At 45.2% G+C, this 20,202-nt stretch overlaps 1 protein-coding gene across 3 annotated transcripts in view; it reads right to left on the bottom strand.

Moving 5' to 3' along the window:
* Positions 1-20,202, bottom strand: part of Pebp4 (phosphatidylethanolamine binding protein 4) — a 215,794-nt gene that overhangs the window by 86,331 nt on the left and 109,261 nt on the right. For all 3 annotated transcript variants that reach the window (XM_008770836.4, XM_063274888.1, XM_039093942.2), the window contains one exon: positions 9,080-9,178. In XM_008770836.4, coding sequence (XP_008769058.2) covers positions 9,080-9,178 — 99 coding nt within the window. The remainder of the gene's footprint in view (positions 1-9,079; positions 9,179-20,202) is intronic.

Raw genomic sequence — 20,202 nt, 5'->3', positions numbered from 1 at the left:
GCCACTCATCACATTAACCACTTCTTGAAATTTTGTGTCATCTACAAATACGGTGGCATGCTATCCCTAAAAACAGAACAAGACAAGACTTGTGCTGACACTGTGTGACTTTGACAGCCAGTGATCTTCAGAACTGGTTTGTCAATGAGCCACAAAACCACATCAGGTCACAGCCACTGCAACCAAGTCCCCACTCCTTTCTCACAGGCTCCAAGGATGGGTGTGGTTTAAGCCTTCTCCAGTCAAGATGTCTTATGCTTGCTTATGGCTCCCTCCTGTCCAAGGGACCAATGCATGTGCCAGTGAAGACATTGGAGTAGTCTGGAGTGACTGGCTTTTATTGAACCTTTGTGGACTCCTCTTGTTGAGTTTCTCCAACTGTCTGCCTGTTAAATGCTTTTTGAATTTTGATGAAGATTGGCTAGAGTGACAGACGGCTCAGTGGTTAAGAAAGAATACTTGCTGTTCTCCTAGAGGAAGCTGGGCTCAGTTCCTAGCCCCAACATCAGGAGCTCATAGCCACCTATAATTCCAGTTCACAGAGCATCACCCTTCTTTTTGGCCTCTGAAGGCACCTGGGTTCCTGTACACACACATACATGTAAAATGGAGTAAATAGAGACTTCTTTTTTAATTTTTCAATGAAGATTGCTGTGACAGCAGCTTGAGTTCAGGAGATGGTGCTGTCCTTTCCCATCCTGGAGAAGGTTTCATGATCTTAGCTCTTCCGGGACCCCGAAGGTGTAATCTGTCTGGAGGTCCTGAGGAACTTAGAGCATCTTGTATTTGTAGACTGCAGAAGAACTTGTAAGATGAAGGGACAAAGCAAGTGATGGTTCACAGAGGCTGTGACAGACCTCTGAAAGGCCTGGGGACACCACAGACAGATCAGCAGGAGGCTGTGTAGTCTTTAAGAGCAGGCCTGAGCCTAGGGAGATAGTAGAATATGGCTTCCAATAGGACAGTGGTCTAGTCATGTTTAGATTTTTAGAAAATTTCAGTACCTGCCTCTCAACCCCACAAGCTAACTTCCTGCTACCGTGACTCTTGGACTTGTTTTCATCTTCTGAGTCACTGGCTCTTCCCTTTTATGCCAGGGGTGTCAGTTCCCTGGGTCACCCATGTGCTTTGTTTTAGTGACAAGGACCTTACTTTCTCTTGCAGTAGACATTACTTTTTTTGGGTACTTCAAATACTTAGAATTTTCCTCCTGATATCAAGTATTACTTCCTGCCAAATATCACCCATTTGCCCCTCCATTGCTCAGTTGGGCCTGCAGGAGATCCCTGCCTCCTGGTGAGGTCTCCAGATGTCTTTAAAGACAGCTACACTGACTGTTTTCTGGGGTCGCACTAGAAGGCTACCCTCTTTCCCCCTCCTTTCATGATTGCTGATCTGAGATGGTCTCTAAACAACCTAGTGGTGGTGTTGGCTGGTTTCTTGGGGGTTGGTGACCTAGCATCTTAGGGAAGGGTGGCCAGGGCAGAGGATCTTCATTCTGGATGTGGCATCTTCCTTGATGCTTTCATTCATGAGATCCTGGGAGCATTCAGAGCATCTATCTACCAAAGCTCTACTCCCACTCTCAACCCTAAGAAGCACATGCTACTGGACGTCGGTTAGGGCTCCCCACTCCCACAAATTTGACTCAAATTAGGAGTATGTAAAAGAGAACTTAACTGAGAAGATGCTCCCATCAGACTGGCCTTGTAAACTAGTCTCTTGGGGACATTTTCTTGATGTTGGGTGGTATAAGAAAGCAGGCTAAGCTGGCTATGGTAAGGCCGTGAGTTGCACTCCTTCATGGTCTCTACTCCGCCCTGAATTCTCTTGGGGATGGGACTGTGACCATAAGTCGAGCAGATCCTTTCCTTCCATCACAAGTGGCTTTTGGTCATGGCCTTTATCACAGCAATGGAAACTAGAACACATAGGCTAGGTGACTGAAGCCCAGGGGACAGTGACAAGCATGGGTCTCTTACATTAGGACAGGAAGAGAATAGTGGCCCTGGGTGAATAGTTGGGTTCATCGCACAGCTCTGATCAAGAAGCAGAGCTGAGCCGCTGCCCTTCAGAGCCACTGGAGCTGGAGAAAAGCAAGATTGTGCTTTGTGTATGTGTGTGTGTGTGTGTGTGTGTGTGTGTGTGTGTGTGTGTGTGTGTGTGTGTGAGAGAGAGAGAGAGAGAGAGAGAGAGAGAGAGAGAGAGAGAGAATGTTTTCTGCCTGCTCCAGGAATTCTCCTGGATGGCAGAATTGGTTTCCATAACGACTTTCTGATATAAACATATTTGATAAAAATAAGTTAACAGTGGAGCTGTGGTAAAGCAGATTCTCGGAATGCAGAGAGAGAGAGAGAGAGAGAGAGAGAGAGAGAGAGAGAGAGAGAGGGAGAGAGATCCTTGAAGAACTGAAGAACAGTGTTTTTGTTCCCCTCCCTCTCCTACTTACCATAAACCCACTGAAAACCTTTCTCATATTCCTATGTGTACAAGCCCCCTTTCTCCCTGTGTGCCTTGCATTCTCTCTCTCTTTCTCTCCCCCTCCCTCTCTCTCTCCCCCTCCATCCCTCCCTTCCTCCCTTTCTCCCTACTTCTCCTTAGTTACCTGAAGCACTGCAGTATGTATGGGATAATATGATAAATTCATTTCCAATTCACTGCATTATCCCTTGAATATTTTAATGACTCATTGAATGGAGTAAAAAAAGCTATTTCAAATGAACAATTATGCTGCATTAGTCTAAGGACTGATTATATTTAAACACTGCTCACATGGATAACAGGACACAGCGACCTCAGCATAGGAGAGCTAATTTGGCTCTTATCTCTAAATAATTTTACACCGCAAATTACCGTGAAAACCTAAAGGGCTTTAAAAACATTCATCAAAAGATAATATTCCACTTTGTAGCAACATTTTATTTAAATTATTTTGAATGGGACTGAAGGCATCTCTGGGGTAGGGCAATGGCAGCTGAGTTGGGGACTGTGAGGGATAAGAATCTGGTGAGGGGTTCAAAACAGAAGTGGGAAGTGTTGGGGAGGAAGGGCCTGCAGCCTTGGTCCAAGAAGTACAGGAAGCGCTAACACTGGGGGTGGGAGAGGCCTCATTGTATCCAGAGATCAGATGTTAATCACCAGAGACTGTGCTATAGGACTGACTGCTCTCAAACATGCCTGGTGGCACACGCCTGTAGTCCTAGCACTGTGGGTAGGAAAACTGCAATTGCAAGTTTGAGGGTAACCTAACTACAGAAAGAATCCCCCCACCTCTCTCTCTCTCTCTCTCTCTCTCTCTCTGAAAGAATCCCCCCCACCCCTCTCTCTCTCTCTCCCTCCCTCCCTCTCTCTCTCTCTCTCTCTCACACACACACGCACACACACACAGACACACACAGTAATAATAAAACAGCCCCCAAAACATTAATAAATAAACAACAAAAAGGAACTACTTATCAATCCCATCTATTCAATTTTCCCTCATCATCTCAATCGGTGGTCCTGACAAAGATAACTTGTTCTGCTTTTTGTTGTTAGCTAGGCTCCGGTTATAAAAAAACAAAACAAAACACAACACAACACATTCCATAATTATTTATAGGTGCATGTGTAAATTTCCTGTGTGGGGTCTGCTGTTTGGTTTATTAGGAATGAGGACAAAATGCTACTTTCTATGGGGCTCTTTCTAGGAAGGCTTCTCCTCTTCAGTATTTAATCTCCTTCTTCCTCACTCCAGCCCTGGGGAGGAGTGGCCCCGGGTCCATTCTCCAGTGGAGAAGCGAAATTCTCAGAGGTGTCTGCGGCCATGAGCACGTGGGAATATATATCTTAAATTTTTATTTATTTGATATGTATGTGCGTGCATGTGAAGGGCAAAGGGCAAGCCTGGCTGTCCCTTTCAGATGCTTTTTTAGAGAGGTTCCTCATTAGCCTGGAATTTAACCAAGCAGACTAGAAGAGCCCCAGGGATCTTTCAGTCTCTGGCCTCAGTGCTGGCTTGCCCTTAAATCTATTTATTTTTCCACACATGGGTTCTGGGAATTGAACTCAGGCCCTCTTGTTTCCAAGGCAAGTACTTTATCAACTGAGCTATGTCCCTAGCCCCAGTGTGGCTCTCACTCAAACACATGCCCACTGCACAAAGTCAGCTAATCCTGGCTCTGTTTGTTGGGTTTTCTATTCACCCTATTCATTGAACTTACTTAGAGGTCCTTTAAGCACACACACACACACACACACACACACACACACACACACACAACCTCTTATTACAGAAAAAAATCCAACTCTATAGAAAAGCAGACAGAATAATGACCCCTTAGAGGTCCCTTTGATTCAAGTCAGAATTGGCTGCCATTTTATGGCTGCCAAAGGTTGAGGGCATGGAATGAAAGCGGGGAACGTGAGCTCGGCGGCTCCTTTTCTTTCTTAAAACAAAAAAGACATTCAGGACAAATGTTAGAATCATTGACTGTTTCTAGGAAGATTTTCTTTTTTGGAAGGGGAAAAAAAGGGTACTCTTGTCTCCTTAATTATTCTTCATATTCTTTGTCACCAATCACGATAGTCTTTGTGGAAAAGCATTCGAATACCATCTTCCTGTGTTTAATATTCTCATTCACAACAAAAAAAGGAGTCTAATGAAAATATCTGCATGAAAAGCCCTGAGTGTTAATTTCATAGACAAATAAGACAAGGAGCCAATAAAGTCTTCTCCATTAGTGAATGATGTGGGCTAATTTGACGTCTCAATTGGGCTTCAGTGGAACTGAAAAGCATCTGTAGAGAAACCTGAGGGCATCCCTCCCCCCACAACCCCCACCCCTGGGAAGGAAGGTGCCATCTCACTGTGTGCTGCTGGGAACACTCCTTTGTGTTTTAAGGTAGCAGGCATCTCAGTACCCAGGCCGAGCTAGCCTAGAAGTCTGTGGAGGTCATCCTGCTTCAGATTCCGGAGTGTTGGGATCACAGGTGTGCGCCACTAAGTCTGGCTATGATTAGAAATCTCTTTTACCCAAATGAGAGCGTTTCAGAGAGGTACCTTTGCATGACCAGGTTGCAGGGGGCGGGGGGGGGGAGGGGCTTCCACCTAGTCCTGTTGGGCTGATGGGAACTGACAGGTAAAGGAATTGCTACCCAAGCCTGTCCCTGGACCCTCATAATTCGTCCCTTCTACAGGACAGCATCTTCCCGAGTTTCATTTGCATGCGTGACGTGAAAGGTCTTGGAACCATGGCAGTAAGAGTGTAGCTCCCAACTGTGCTGTGGGTTTTTTACTTTAAGCATTTTACCTGAAGTAACATATATAAATATCATTTCAACAGTGCAAGGCAGAGTCCATAAATATTTCCACTTTACAGGTGAGTACACTGAGACCCAGAGAAGTTACCCAGATCATACAGCCAAAAATGGCGAGTGTTGGATTTGGGCTAGAGCAGACTGACTATAGGGTCATTGATGTCAACCACTACAAGGACTAATTCTGTTTCTGGACTTCTTTCTGCTCCTGCTCTTTATTTAGGATGCCCACATGCCTAGAGTCTCCCCCTATTCTATCTAGATACTGTGAGCCTGTCTTTAGGGTGTGTGTGGGGAGGGGGCTACAGATGTTCCCCACGTTACTAAGAATTGATTTCTATACTGTCCTAGTTTGGACAGCCATTCAAAACATTATGTCTGCTGAATGGCTTCTGTGGCCATGCCCTGGTCCTATGTATGGTTATATCTGGCCACCTGATACCAAGGCCAGCTTTTAAGTTCCTCCAGTTTTTTCTCTATGCCCACTGAGAACCACAGGGACACTGTTGATCCGTTGGCAGTGACTTTACACCACATGCCTTACTGGTGAGTGTGTTTGGGTGTAGTTGGGTGGGTGTTGGTGGGGTATAGGTTTATGAGGTCTGAAGTACAGACCAGGGATGTTTTCCATACCAAGACAGCATTCCCCGGGCAGTGTGCCCTAGAAGCCTCCATCCATCCAGGAGTGAGCTGGAATTGAGGGAAATGAGGCACAGAGATTGTTTTCCTTTTACAGAGGGGACACGGTGATCCACCGACATGATGTGACTAGTGGGCATGTTGAGACCCCACAATGATGTAGCATGGTATGTATGGTTTAGAGTCTGGTGCACACATCCAGCACCTGCAGCTACAGTCACTGAACCTCTCCAGCCCTGCTCTTTTTTTTTTTAAGGGACAATGCTAGTGCACAAAGCAATTGAGGTTTCAACAGTTTCCAAAGTGCTTTTACTTGAAGACTGCCCTAAGAATGGATGATGTCAGCCATCCCAGCCTGGGCACTGCAGCCTTCTCCAACCTGTGAATTACTCTGGAGCACTTGGTCAAGGTGGAGACCATGTTATCTGTGAGTCTGCAAAGCTCTTCCACAGCACAGCGCGGGGAACCATATGGGGATGACTCGGTTCTCATCCAAGAAACTTCCACTTTGTCAGGCAGTGATCTGCCTCTGTTCCCTTGAGCTTCCAGTTGCCAGGTGATGGGCCCATCTCCACTGAGGTTTGTGGAGATCACAAATATTGTGGGCCCAAGAACGTACATTTCTCCAAGGTTGATACCTTAATGTTCTGTGTGAACTGTAAGTTAGAGAACAGGGGCCTAGGCTTGGCCAGAACCCGCACTCTCTACTGCTCTTCCTTTGCTTTCCTCTGGGATCTGAGACCTGAACCCGCTTGGCTATGCTATCTTTCTGGCTTGCAGAACATGAGGGCAGGTGACGGGGCCAAGTAACTCCATGAGGGAAAGCCGCAGCTTCCTGCCGGGCACCCAGAAGAGGGAAAGTGGGTGGTGATGTGACTGAAACCTGAGCCTCCTCTGGGCAAAGGGGAAGTGAGGGCCATGCCCGGGCAGGTGGCTTTGGTTAAGCTCTGTGGCTTAGCAGCCTTGCCCGACAGCTGCCACCTGTCACCTGCCACCTGCTGTGTCTCCGAGCAGGGTATCTGGGGCTAAATCCTTGTTCACAGGGCAGAGCTGGTGTAAAGGCTGTGTCCTGAGTGAGTATCAGGGTGATGGAGTGGGTGGGATGGAAGTGTCAGACAGCAATGGAGGTTGTGTCACAGACCCAGGGCTGTGAAACCATTCTGCTCATATGGCTTTCCTTCTGGCCTGAGAATCCCTACTGGAACCCTCTCACAGGGAACTGTGAGTGTATGTGTGCATGCGTTGTGTGTGTGTTATAAATATATGGGGTGGGGGGGCTATGAATGTAACCTTCTGGCAAAACTTCTTCCTTGAGCTTCCACCCTAAGAATGTTACCCAAGTCTAGAAAACAATGCTCTAGAGGGAGGCCGGTCTGACAAGTGTCCCAGCTTTTGGTGTCCCCTTCTGCTGTCCCTGCCCTACACCAGGACCCTTCCTCAGCCATGCCTCTAAGCTAATTGATAAATTCTCCCACAGTCTGCTCAAGGAAAAGTGTTCCATTGCTGCTTAAGAAGCCCCATCAGGCAGCTCCTAAGGAGGACTGCCCCCTACCCTGCTGCCTCCTCATTCCTACCAAGAGTCCTGGTCCTGGGATATGGTTGGTTGCCAGGGTAACCCTCCCTTTCCTACCTACTCTGGTTTGAGAATCTTCCCCTTGTCAGGAGTCAATAGCTAGTTTAAAATGATGTCCCTGCTTCTGCCCTGGGCTCTAGCAGTCAAGACACTGGCCTTTGCAACTGTGGTTTTCTCTACATTTTCTAGAGTGTTCATCATGGGATCATGAGGATGGCCACAGAAAGTCAAAGAGTACAAGTCACACATCGCAGAGCAACAGCAGATGTCTGGTCTCTGAGCTGGGAAACAGCTCTTAACTCAAATTCAAATTTCATTTCACCAGTTTCTATTATCTTATAGAGCAGAGGCCTTTCTACAGTCTTTGTAAAACCCACAGACTGTCTGGGCACAGAGCCCGAAGGCTATGGGCTAGCATGGATGTCTCCAAAGTATACTGCTGAGCCATTCATGAATACCAGATTCTAGAATTGAACAGAACTGGGAAACACATTTACTTTATATGCAGTTGGGCGTCTTATCTGAAGATTCCACATAGTCAGATTCAACCAAAAGCCGACTTAGATAGATAGATAGATAGATAGATAGATAGATAGATAGATAGATAGCTGACAGACAGACAGACAGACAGAATTATATCTGTGAGCATGAGTAGGCATTATTTTCCTTTCAATTACCTAAATGATACAGTACCACAAGCTATTTCTGCAGTATTTACATTGTGTTAGATGTGATAACCATCTAGAGATGATTACAATGTGTGAGAAAGATGTGTATAGGCTTAATCCAAACACTATTTTATAGAATAGACTTTCGGGGGTTCCCTGAGGACATCGAAAGTTGACTGTAATGTCGACTAGGATAGCAATATCTTTAAAGGCCCCTGGATGAGACCTGAGACCAAGTGAGCTGAAGCAGAAAGGCCTAACACTCGAGTGTTGCTATAGTCTGCTCCTCAGACTACAGTCTGCCCCTCAGACTACAGTCTTCCCCTCAGACTACAGTCTGCTCCTCAGACTACAGTCTGCTCCTCAGACATACCCTGGAAAGGGTAAGTTAGGCTTCTCCCCAGCTATCGTCAGACCAACTTACAGGCAGCTACTTAGTTCTGTATAAAGAAGGCAATGCTTCCTGCAACCTTTGAGCCCCTGGTATATTAGTGGAAGGCCCATCACATGATTCCCCCCTCCTGCCAACAAAACTAGGGACCCCTCCCCCACCCACAAGTCTACAGTGATGTACTTGTGGACTTGCAGAAGTTTTGTGGGTCAGTTCTTCAGTCATCGACTGAAATTGATATCAAAGAGGGGATTTCTATCACAAAGAACAGCAACTGCACAGACAACCAGAGTTTGCTGCTCTTCTCACCCAGCCCACCATGGCTCACATTTAGATGTGTCTTTGAAGTTCTTAGAAACTTTGGGAATCTGACCCAGAAGATCCCACTTGCCCTCATCTCCAGCTCTTTTGGGTACGTGCTAAGAAACCACACAGGGCAATGACCTCCCAGCTACATTCCCAAACAATTCCAATCAAGTTTGAATAGAAAACACCCCTCTTTCTCCTTACTGTGATGTTGGACACCACCCAGTGTCTCCAGTATTTCATCCTGGGATTAGACCTGCTGGGGGCATCTGGATCCACCATCACCAGCAGATACTGTGCACCCTGTAACACATGCATCAAGAAGTAATGTAACACCGTGCCTGGCACTTGACAGAACAGTACCAAAAGAGAAGACTTTACTCCCTGTTTCCAGCTGAGAACGCAGCCGGTGCCTACTGCATCCTACCTGCTTTGTTCTGACACTCATGGGATTTTCCTCATGTTGCATGCTTACTCTCAGAAAAACGAAGTCTGTGAAAGAGTCAATAGGACTCTTGGCCTTGATGTAGAAATAAATCCGATGAGATTTTACTAAGCACCTGGGGTGGAGTGTGTGCGGGGTGAGAGTCCAGGGTGTCATGCTGGGAGGAAATGGTGAAGCCTACTACAGCAGGGTGTCTGCCCTTCAGGAGCTTCCAGTACATTCTCAGGTACTGTTCACCCAACAAACCAGTGAGAGCTTGTGTGTTAGAGCTACCAGGTGCATTCATCCCTTCAACAAACATTTAGCTGTTTCCTGTGTGCTGGGAACAACTCCAGGTGTAGGAATACGACATAGTGAGATCCACACACCCTGGAAACTTCTGTTTTAAGGCACATGTAATAAGAATGAATATATAAGAAAGAACTAACACAGCCAGCTGTTGGAAGTGCAATAGGGTCGGCCGAGGAAGCATAGGCAGGAGAGAGAGAGAGAGAGAGAGAGAGAGAGAGAGAGAGAGAGAGAGAGAGAGAGAGAGAGAGAGAGTACGAGCTCCCTAAGGCTTTCCTGGTGTATTTGTGGAAAGAATTCTTGTGGCCTGACTAGGGCAGACAAGGGGAGGGGTGGACATGCTGAGTGGAGGGGGGTAGTTGGGAGACACAGAAGGTTTTCTAGGCATAGGTGAGGAATGGAATTTGACTCTAAGTACAGCAGGATCACACAGGACTGTGTTATGCCTTGTTTTAGGTATTTGGGGAGATGAGGTGGGCTGCTAGGTAGAGGAATGGTAAGCAGGGACACACGAGGCAGCAGGAGCTAGAACAGGATGGTGGTATGTTGGACGACAATGGTAGATGCGGGACTAGAAACCAAGAGAAGCATTTCAGGTAGACTCAGCAAGGCTGGCTAATGGACTAGATGGTAGAACAGAGAGGAGGGTGTGGAGAAGGAAAATCAGGAGTCACTTCTCATTTTCAGCTTGAACACCTGGCTATTTTGTTTGTTTTGTTCTGTCTTTGAGACAGGGTCATGCGATGTAGCCCAAGATGGCTTTGAACTCACATTTCTCCTACTCTTGCCACTAAGGTTTGAGATTACCTGCGTAGGCCACTATGCTTGCCTGGCAACTGGGCCACTGAAAATAGAGCTTAGGAGGGGAGAATGTTTGGAGGAGAACATTAGCTTTCTGTTTCAGGTCTGATAAGTTTGAAAGGTGGGCTAGAAGACAACCCAAGTCTGCATATCAGAAGCTGGAGTTCAAGGGTACTCACTGGGCCAGGTGGATATGTATATCTGCTGGGCACGGACATGGAATCTGTCAGCACATGACATAACAAGAGAGCTGACACAGGAGAAAGAAGGGTCCATGACTGAGCTTTGGACCATGCAGATACTGAGAGAGCAGAATCTGGCAAAGGAAACAGAGGTAGGTGAGGTAGGTGAGACCTGGAAAGCAGGTGTGTCCCAAGAAAGAGAGTGTGGGGCATTTGGTAGAGTCCTTGCCTCAAATGCAGGAAGCCCTGGGTGTGACCCCAAGCACCACATAAAGGGACGTGGTGTACACATCTATCTTCCCACCAATCAAGAGGTGAAGGCAGAGGGATCAGAAGTTCAAGGGCATCCTCAGCTGCATAGGAAGCTTGAGACTCTCTCTCTCTCTCTCTCTCTCTCTCTCTCTCTCTCTCTCTTGCACGCACACATGTACACACTAAGTAATAAATAAAATCACCAAAAAATAAAGAAGAAGAAGGAGAGAAGGAGGAAGGGGGTCAATCCACACCAATACCTCTAGATTCAAGCGGTGGTTCTCAGCCTTCCTAATACTGTGACCCTTTAACACAGTTCCTTATGTTGTGGCGACCACCCCCACCATTAAATTATTTTTGTTGCTACTTCATAGCTATTTTGCTACTGTTATGAATCACAATGTAGACATCTGATATTCAGGATCTATGATATGAGACTCCAATGAAAGTGTCATTTGATGCTAAATGGGGTCATGGTCCTCTGGTTGAGAACCATGTTCTAGAAGAGCAAGATGTGGACCCATGTATGACAAGATGAGTTGACAACTTTGAGATAACTGTTATCTTGATAAGACCTTTTTGGGTGGGATTGGAAGGGGTGGGTGGGGCTGAGATGGGTTGTGAGGAATTGATACTCTTAAAGATGGCTTGGAGCACGGCTGAGACATGGAGTGGCTTTTACTAGGGAAGAGAGAGTCAAGAGCTTTGATTTGATTTGATTTTTGACAGGGAATACATGGGAATGCTTGTAAGCCGTCCTCTAGTAGGAAAGGGATGCAGATGGCAGGGAGTAGAAAGGGAATCATTGTAAAAGCCAAGTCTCTGCTAAGTCAGAGGATCCACAGCAAAACCAGAAACTGGGTCTTTGTTATGAGCAGGGACAAATGCAGAATCAAAAGATGTAACAGTAGCAAACCCTGACACTGTCTTCTGATTGCTTGTGGCTCTTTGTGATTAGAGGCCAGGTTATTAGGAGGAAGGAATTATGATAATTTGGGGATGGGAAGAAGAATGGGATTATAGTATCCAGCGGTATGCTGGTTAACTGGCAGTTAGGCTTAACTCAGATGGAGACTTAGGCTGGTGTTCTCCTGGAGGGAAGGAGGAAGAAAGTAAGGATGGGAGAGCGATACAGGCATCTTGGCCCTCTTCTTGACCTGGACACACACATAAGTGCTCCACATCGTCCCAAGCATCCTAGCTGAGGAGTGTTTATGAGGCTCTAAGGGAATGTGGAGGAGGGCAGCCTGAATATTTCTACCAAAGGCATACAGGATTGAGCTTGATCTCGAAGGATAAGCAGGTGAGGGGTCAGAAAAATGTCTTCTTAGGCAAAGCAAATGGAGCGTGTGAAGACATGGGGCTGCTTGGAAAAGGAGACGCCCAGAGCGAGTCTGTAATTTTCTCCTGGGCAAGATCATACTGACTTGAGCTGGAAGACAATGGGCCAGCAAGCGAGGTGTTGGAATAGACAGGCAGAGATGGCCTTCTCATACATTTCCCAAGACTTCAAAAATGATCATGTATCTGGGGATGCTCAAGACTGTCCAGGGATAACCTGTGGAGAATCAAAGGGAAACCCCAGGGACTCAAACAAGTGTGGAGACAAGACGGCAGAGAAGGGAGTTAGTTAGTTGAGAATTAGGGAGCAGCGGAGCTGTGGGCTCCAGGAGGATGGAGATGGGCCAGGGTGGCCCTGGGGAGGTGTCGCTCCACAGAGACCATGAAGGTGGCCTTGGGGGCCACTCGTTACTCCCTAAAGAAAGAGATAAAAACATGTTTTGCTGAGTGTTAAAACCCAAAAGGAATAGTGAGCCACATATCAGACACGGTAGAAGCCTAAACCCAAGAGTCCAAAGACAAGCTCGAACAAGTCTCCATGGACTCAGGAAGGAAAGGTAAAAGGGGAAGACTCCAGGTATGTGCGTGATCCCTGAGGAGTCCCAGAAGGAGGAACCTGCATGTCGGATGCATCCCAGAATTGGTTCTAGCTGAGCAGTAAGGAAAACAAACAAACAACAACAACAAACAAGGTGCAACTACAGTGAAAGAAGAAATTAGGCCTCAACCCTCCATGCTTTCCTTTTCTATTTTCAAATGACATGATTGTCTGTGTGAGAATCCCTTTTCAGAAACCCTGAAAACAACTAAGCCCACAGAAAAGTAACTTTTTTAATAATTACTAATAATAGTAATGAAATGTACTTTTAAACACCATTAAACTCCATTTTCAGTTGTAACAAAAATTTAAACTGTCTCAGAATAAACATGATTAAAAATGTAAGATTTTTAAAAAAAACCTACAAAATTGACTAGCTGGAGAGACACATTCTACTTTTAAGCTGAAATAAGTATTTTACCAAAACTGCAAGAAAAAGCTTTAATTAACTCATTACTATAACCACAATTGTAACTAAAATCTTAAGTAAATAGCTTGCAAACCTCACGTGTAATCATAAGACTTATATTTAAATTTAAAGAACAGCAATTAAAAGAAAAAATTATCAAAGGCAACACTGAAAAAGATGAAATAGGGATGTTATTGACTCTGAAGACATAAAGATATATTACAAAGCTAAAACAACTAGAACAGCATGGCACTGCAAGATAGGTACTAGAGACCCCGTAGTGAGAAACTCGAGTTTCAATGTACCTATATTTAATATGATAGTAGTCTTTAATATTTGCTATTTAATATATATGTTAAATCAGAAGAGTAAGGGGGGGTATTATTATTAACCCTATAGTCAGATGTGGTGGTGCACACCTTTAATCAGAGCAGCTCTCTATGAGTTCAAGGCCAGCTTGGTCTTAGCCAAGGCTACATAACAAAACTTTGTCTCAGAAAAAAAAAACCAACTAACTTATATAAATACTATGGCTATGTCAAAGTTTTATTTCTGTTGCTGTGATAAAATACCCCAACGAAAAACAACACAAGGGAGGAAGGGATTGATTTGGGTCCCAGGTGACAGTCCATTATCATGGGGAACTCGGGGTAAGGGACTCAAGCTTCTGACACATCACACCCACAGTCAAGGGCGCAGGGGGAGCACAGCCACTAACTTACACAGTTAAAGGCCAGGTCATGGGATGGCATTGCTCACTATCAGGGTCCTTTCACCTCAGGTATCCATCAAGACAACCCCCCACAGACGTTCCCGTAGACCAATGATTCCTCACTGAAACTCTTTCTCTTCTTGGGCGGGTCTATGTTGTGTTAGGTTGACAGCTAAAATTAGCCGGCACAGGGTTAATTGGCTAGTTACATGGACTAGATAAATTGAGGTCTCTGTTTCTTTCAGGCATCAGAAAACTGTCATATTTAAATATGAAAGTGAAAAGGACTACCTCTAAAAGCTGGTTTAATAACAGAACATTGAATCTATGGAACAGAACACACTATTGGAGTGAGATCTTTATATCACTAATGTGAAATAAGCAAGTTGCACTGCAGTGTGCATGACATCTTAAATGTGCGGAAAACTTTATATATCTAGCTATATATATATATTTATAGATATATCTCCATATGCACAGAAAAATGTCTGGAGAAATACATACCAAACTGTTAACAGTAAATGGCATGAAAGAAAAGATTGATATCATCTGACTGGATATATTTTAAAGTCTTTTATATGGCAGAAGAATGTTAAATAAAATCCAAGGAGAACAAATCGAGGAGAGATAGTTACAAAATCTATGAAAAAGTACTTAATATATAAAGTATTTTTTTAATCAATAAGGAAAGGACTAGTAGTAGGTACAGTGGTGCGGGCCTTTAAACCCAAGCACACAGGAGGCAGAGGCAGGTGAATTCAAGGCCAGACTGGTCTACAAAGCAAGTTCTAGGACAGTCAGGGTTGTTACACAGAGAAACCATGTTTCAAGGAGAGAGAGAGAGAGAGAGAGAGAGAGAGAGAGAGAGAGAGAGAGAGAGAGAGAGAGAGAAAAGAAGAGAATGGACAATATTAAGTCAACTTGAAAACTAAGAAACACAAGTGGTCCAGACATGTAGGAACAATTTGTTGACTTTCACTAACAATGAAATACAAGCAAAATATAAAATAAAACCCTTTGTCTATAAATATGCATTTTTAGGATTTTATCCTGAGTTTTAAAATATGTAGGACCAAAGGATGGGTTAGAAAACCCAGTGAACCCTCACAAATTCGTCATCTTCTTAAAGAGGAAAGAAGGCACAGACCATCTATGATAAACGTGCACACACCGTATCTTTAATTACCCTCTGTGCTGCTCTTCTGTCACTGTGACAAATGCCTTACCAAAAAAATGACTCCAGGGAGGAAGGGCTAATTTGGGATTAGAATTTGAGGGGAGACAGTCCACTGGGGGCAAGCAGGAGCAGGAGGCAGCTGGTCACATGGCATTCCTTACTAGGAGGCACTGGAAACTGGGCCAGGCTATGAGCCCTCAGGGTGACCCTCTTCCTCCTCAGGGTTCCACAGCCCTCCAAAGCAGCGCCACCAGTTGGCCACCAGTGTTCAAAGGTGTAAGATAATGGGTGGCATTTCACATTCAAGCTACCACACAAGTCACAGAAAGCCTCGGACCAGGAAGTGCATATGTATGTGACTGACTGACAGCTCTATTAGCGGGGGGGGGGGGGGGGTTCAGAGTCTTTTTCATCTTTATGCTCTTCTATATTTTTTAAGAGTTTCTGAGCAAAAAAAAGTACTTTTTTTTGTGCTTAAAATATTTAGGCCTGGGAGAACAACTAAAGCCACCATACAAAGTTCCAGAATCTTCCTTCTTACTCAGACAGCATCCAGTGGCATTCTTGCCCATAGTGGGCTTCCCTTCAGTCCTTGTCCCTGGCTTTCCTGGAAGCTCCTCCCTGTTCCTACCACAGCTCTTCCACGCTCCTGTTGGCCTCTCTGTTCACTGCTCCAAGAGTCTTTTTAGGTGGGCCTGTGTTGTATGGCCCTCTCCACGGTGCTCATCTGCTAGGGATCACAACACACAACTACTGTAGCTTGAGTGGGATTCCCCCGAGACTTCCTATGTTTCCATTTTGGTCCACATTGTGATGGTACTGTGGTCTTTGGTCCATTAGAACTAAGGGCTGTTAATTCTTGGAAGTGATGACTGTAATTCTCATGAGATCCCAGTGAGTCCCCAGTTGCTTTCTGGCTGCCTTCTGACCATGTGTCTTAGTTAGGGATGCTAGTGCTGTGATGGAACTCCACAGTGGAAAGCAGCCTGGGCGAGAAAGGGTTTGTTTCACTCACTGGTCCACATAACAGTTCATTAATGACTGGGAGGGCAAGAGCTCAGGCAGGGAGGGATGGCAGAATCTGGTTAAGAGGCCATGGAGGGTGGTGTTTCCAGGGCCACCAGCCCAAGGATGATATCAATTACAGTTGGCTGGGTCCTCCCCCATCTATGACAAATGAAGAAAATGTCCTACAGACTGATCTTATAGAGGCATCTTCTCAACTGAGGTTCCCTCCTTACAGATGACTCTAGCTTGTATCAAGTTGATATAAACCTAGGCAACCCACCAAGTGACCCTGGCATGTTCCCTGACATGTGATGTTATCTACTAAAGGGTCCTCCCCAGCACCAAGTATAAACCTTTGTGATGCCCTTGAATCTCTAGAACACTGAACAAAACAATCCTCTCTTCTTTATGAACTGTCCCAGCCTTGGATGTGTTGTTAGAGTAACAGAGACTAGACAAACATTGTTACCTCTCTGCTACCTTAGAGATGATCTTTTAGGAACTCAGCAGAAAGAGAAGGGCTTTGTGGCAGTGGGGTTACAGAGCTCTTTCAAGGGACACAGGTCACAATGTGTCATGGTGCTTTCCACAGCCCTGACTACCAACAGAAGCTCCTAGCAAATAATTAGGGGGTGTGAGAGCGTGTGTGTGTGTGTGTGTGTGTGTGTGTGTGTGTGTGTGTGTGTTCACAGGAGAAGTAAGGAAACAAGCTCTTCCAGAGCTGGGCCGGGCAACTGGAGAGAGATCTGATTGTTCCTGGATCATACAGGCTGCTGTGGTAACAGAAAGAGACCAGACAATCTTCTAGAAGAGGAAACTCTTCCAACCATGGTGCCACATTCTGTAAGCATAGTGGAGGGAGAAGGATATTCAGTCAAAACGTGAAACAGTGGGAAGTTGGCAGCTGTCCCTGTCCCTCAGTGTATAATGTGCTGACAGGCCTGGGGTCAACCTCTGCACCGCAGAAAGCCATCAATCCCCTCCTAGACAAAATCAGCAACAAACTGATAAGGGATGGAGTGGTGCTCAGAGCCATTTGAATTCACTACCTGTGACCTGGCCTAGCTCTGGGACTGATAGAAACCTCTCAGGGGCGGGGAATAGCAGTGACCTAGTAAGATGCTTCTTACACAGTGACCTGGATTCAAGCTCAGTCCTCTCTTTCTGGATTCTTCCTAAAAAACAAAGAGGCTGAGGGAGATGATCTTTGCCTGTCTTCTAACATTTGAATCCTGAGATTTCTAGGCACCAAAAAGGTGAGTCTTCTCATATAATCCTGTTTCTGGGGTTTGTCCAAAGGGCCTGGTGTCGAGATCTCTGAGAGATAACTGTACACCTATGTTCCCCCTAGCAGGAGTCACAACAGCCAGGACACAGAGTCATCCAAATGTCCATAAGGAAACAATAGTATATGCGGATGGTCCTTAGTTTGTAATAGGATTATATCACAATAAACCACGGCAAGTAGATCAGGCTGAAAACTGAACATGACTTTATCATATGTAACCTGCCAATCATAATAGGTTAGCTTAAATGTGTTCAGAAAAACGTGCATTCACCTGTATTTGGGAGTCACGAGAGAGGTTCATGCTATCACTAGCCTGGGAAAGAGAAAAAGTCAGATTTCCAATCAACACATATTACTTTCATTCCACTGGAAAGTCAAAAAGGCCCTTGGTCAAGCTTTTGTAAGTCATCGGCCATCTATATACACAACAGACTCTCACTCAGCTTTTAAAAGGGAATGACTGTAATATGCATATTACATGAGTGAACTTTGAGGATGTTATCCTCCATAAAAGAAACTGTCATGAAATGCCAAATAATATATGATTCCATCTGTGTGTGGTGGCAGAAACAGACAAATGGGCAACAGAGGAGAGAATAGAGGTTGCGTGGTAGGAAGGACTTATGGATAATTGCTAATTGATAACTATAAACGAATAAACGTTTACTGTAACTTGAACACTAGTTGAAGGTGAATCATTGCAAAGTGGGTAAGGTATTAGTTAGACAATGAAATAGAATACACAGAGAGCTGGGAGATGGCTCAGGCGGTAATGAACTTGCTGCCTAAGCCTGAAGACGTAAGTTCGGACCCCCAGCATCTGCACTTTTAAGAATCAGTTGTAGCAGTGCACATCTATAATCCCAGCACTGGGGAGGCAGGAATAGGAGAATCTTTGGGGATTGCTGGCTATCCTGACTAGCCTAACTGGTGACTTCCCGGTTTCATGGGAAACCCTGTCTCGAGACATAACATGAAGAACGGTCTGTGAGGATGCTCAACATGGACCCCTGGCGTCTACACACATATGTGTACCTGTGCACTGCCAATGTACCCCACATGTGCAATTGTGGGTACTTTGGGAAGATCTCCAGGGTATATTAAGTGGGAAAAGCAAGATGGGGGACTACTCATCTAGTGTCTTACTTTTGGGTTAGAAGGTAAAGTATTGCTTCAAATGTGCTTGCTTGCCTTTGAATAAACAAATAGTGACTTTTCTGTTGCTGTGATAAAACACCATGACCAAGAACACTAAATGAAGGCAGCTTTGATTTGGGTTTGTGGTTCCAGAGGGATAAGGGAACATCATGGTGTGGTGTCATAGCAACAGGCATCAGACATGGTGGCAACAGCAGTCAACCAAGAACTCAAAAGTCTGCCCCAGTGACATACTTCCTTAAGCAAGGCTGTGCTCCTTAAGTAGTGCCACCACCTGGGGATCAGGTGTTCAAATGCCTAAGACTCTGGGAGACATGCCTCATTCACAGACTGCAGGAGCACATTTGAAATGATTAATCAATGGTGCAGATGGTGATAGAGTGCTAGGGGTGGGATGGAGGGGACAGAGAGGCTGCTACATTATCACTTGACTCCTTTGAGCCCTGTGAACAGAGGACTTGCTAAAACCAGACTTCAATTACAATGTAAATTGGAAGACACGATGAAAGGCAGGTCTTCAGGATGTTCCTTACTCGTGCAAAGAGTTTTCGACATATAGCCTCATGGTAGAGAGGTTGGGAAGGTATGTTTCATGTTTTTTAAAGTTGGAAAATAACTTTTGGCCAGAGTCCCCACAGAACTTTTGGAACTGCTTGTTGGTGCCATCAGTCTTGATGACCTTGAGCATACTGAAGTGAATAGTCTTGCTCAGGGGCCTGCACTCTGTTCCACAGTTCTAGTGTCACCAATCTATATACCCCTGAAAGAGGGGGACAGGTACACAGACTTGGTCTTGTGATGCTTCTCAAAGTGACTGTACCTTCAGATGTAATGGAGATAGTCCCAGCAGATGACATGGTCCTCTGCATCTTTATCTTGGTCATGACACCAGATAGGATCCGACCTCTGATGGAGATGTTAACAGTGAAGGGGCATTTCTTGTCTATGTAGGTGCCCGGGGTGGCCTCCTTGGGCATCTTGAAACTTATACCAATGTTTGTGTAGTACTGAGGGAGTTTTTCTTGACCGGTTTCTCCCAGCTCTGAGAGATTAAAGGCTGCTTTTGGTAAACATGCTCCATCTGAGTCTTCGCCATCTTCCCAGAAGCCTGAGAAAAGGAGAAGACTGCACTCCATTTCTAAAGGGTAAAATTTCTTGTTACACAGCATGCACAAGGTACTGGGGGCCAGGCTTATGAAGCCTGGAGTCATGCTGATGACTTAGAGGCAAAATTAAGCATGAGCTCGGCCAGATGTCTTTTTGTTGTTGTAAATTTTTTTGATTGATTTTCTTGTTTTGATGCAGGGTCTCATAGTCTCTCATAGAGACCCCACACTCTCTATGAAGCTGAAGATAAACTTCAATTTCTGTTCCTCCTGCTTCTGCCTCCTGAGAGCTGAGATTACAGGTATGTCTTACCATACCCTGCTAGTACAATGATGGAGACTAGACCCAGCTGGGGCTTCATACATGCTAGGCAAACCCTCTATCCAATGAGCCACATCCTCAGCATGAGATGAATTCTTAAAATATGGCTATCCATTAGAACTGACACCTCTCAAGCCCACCTCTTTCAACATATATTTCAGCAATTTTCTTGTAGTTGAACAAGGGCTGTAGAGCCATCTACAAGCCACACTGAAAACATTTCCATCTCCCAGATGACCT

This window comes from Rattus norvegicus, chromosome 15 (assembly GCF_036323735.1).
Source record: "Rattus norvegicus strain BN/NHsdMcwi chromosome 15, GRCr8, whole genome shotgun sequence".
NCBI classification, from domain to species: Eukaryota; Metazoa; Chordata; class Mammalia; order Rodentia; family Muridae; genus Rattus; species Rattus norvegicus.
This window is presented reverse-complemented; position numbering and strand designations above follow the sequence as displayed.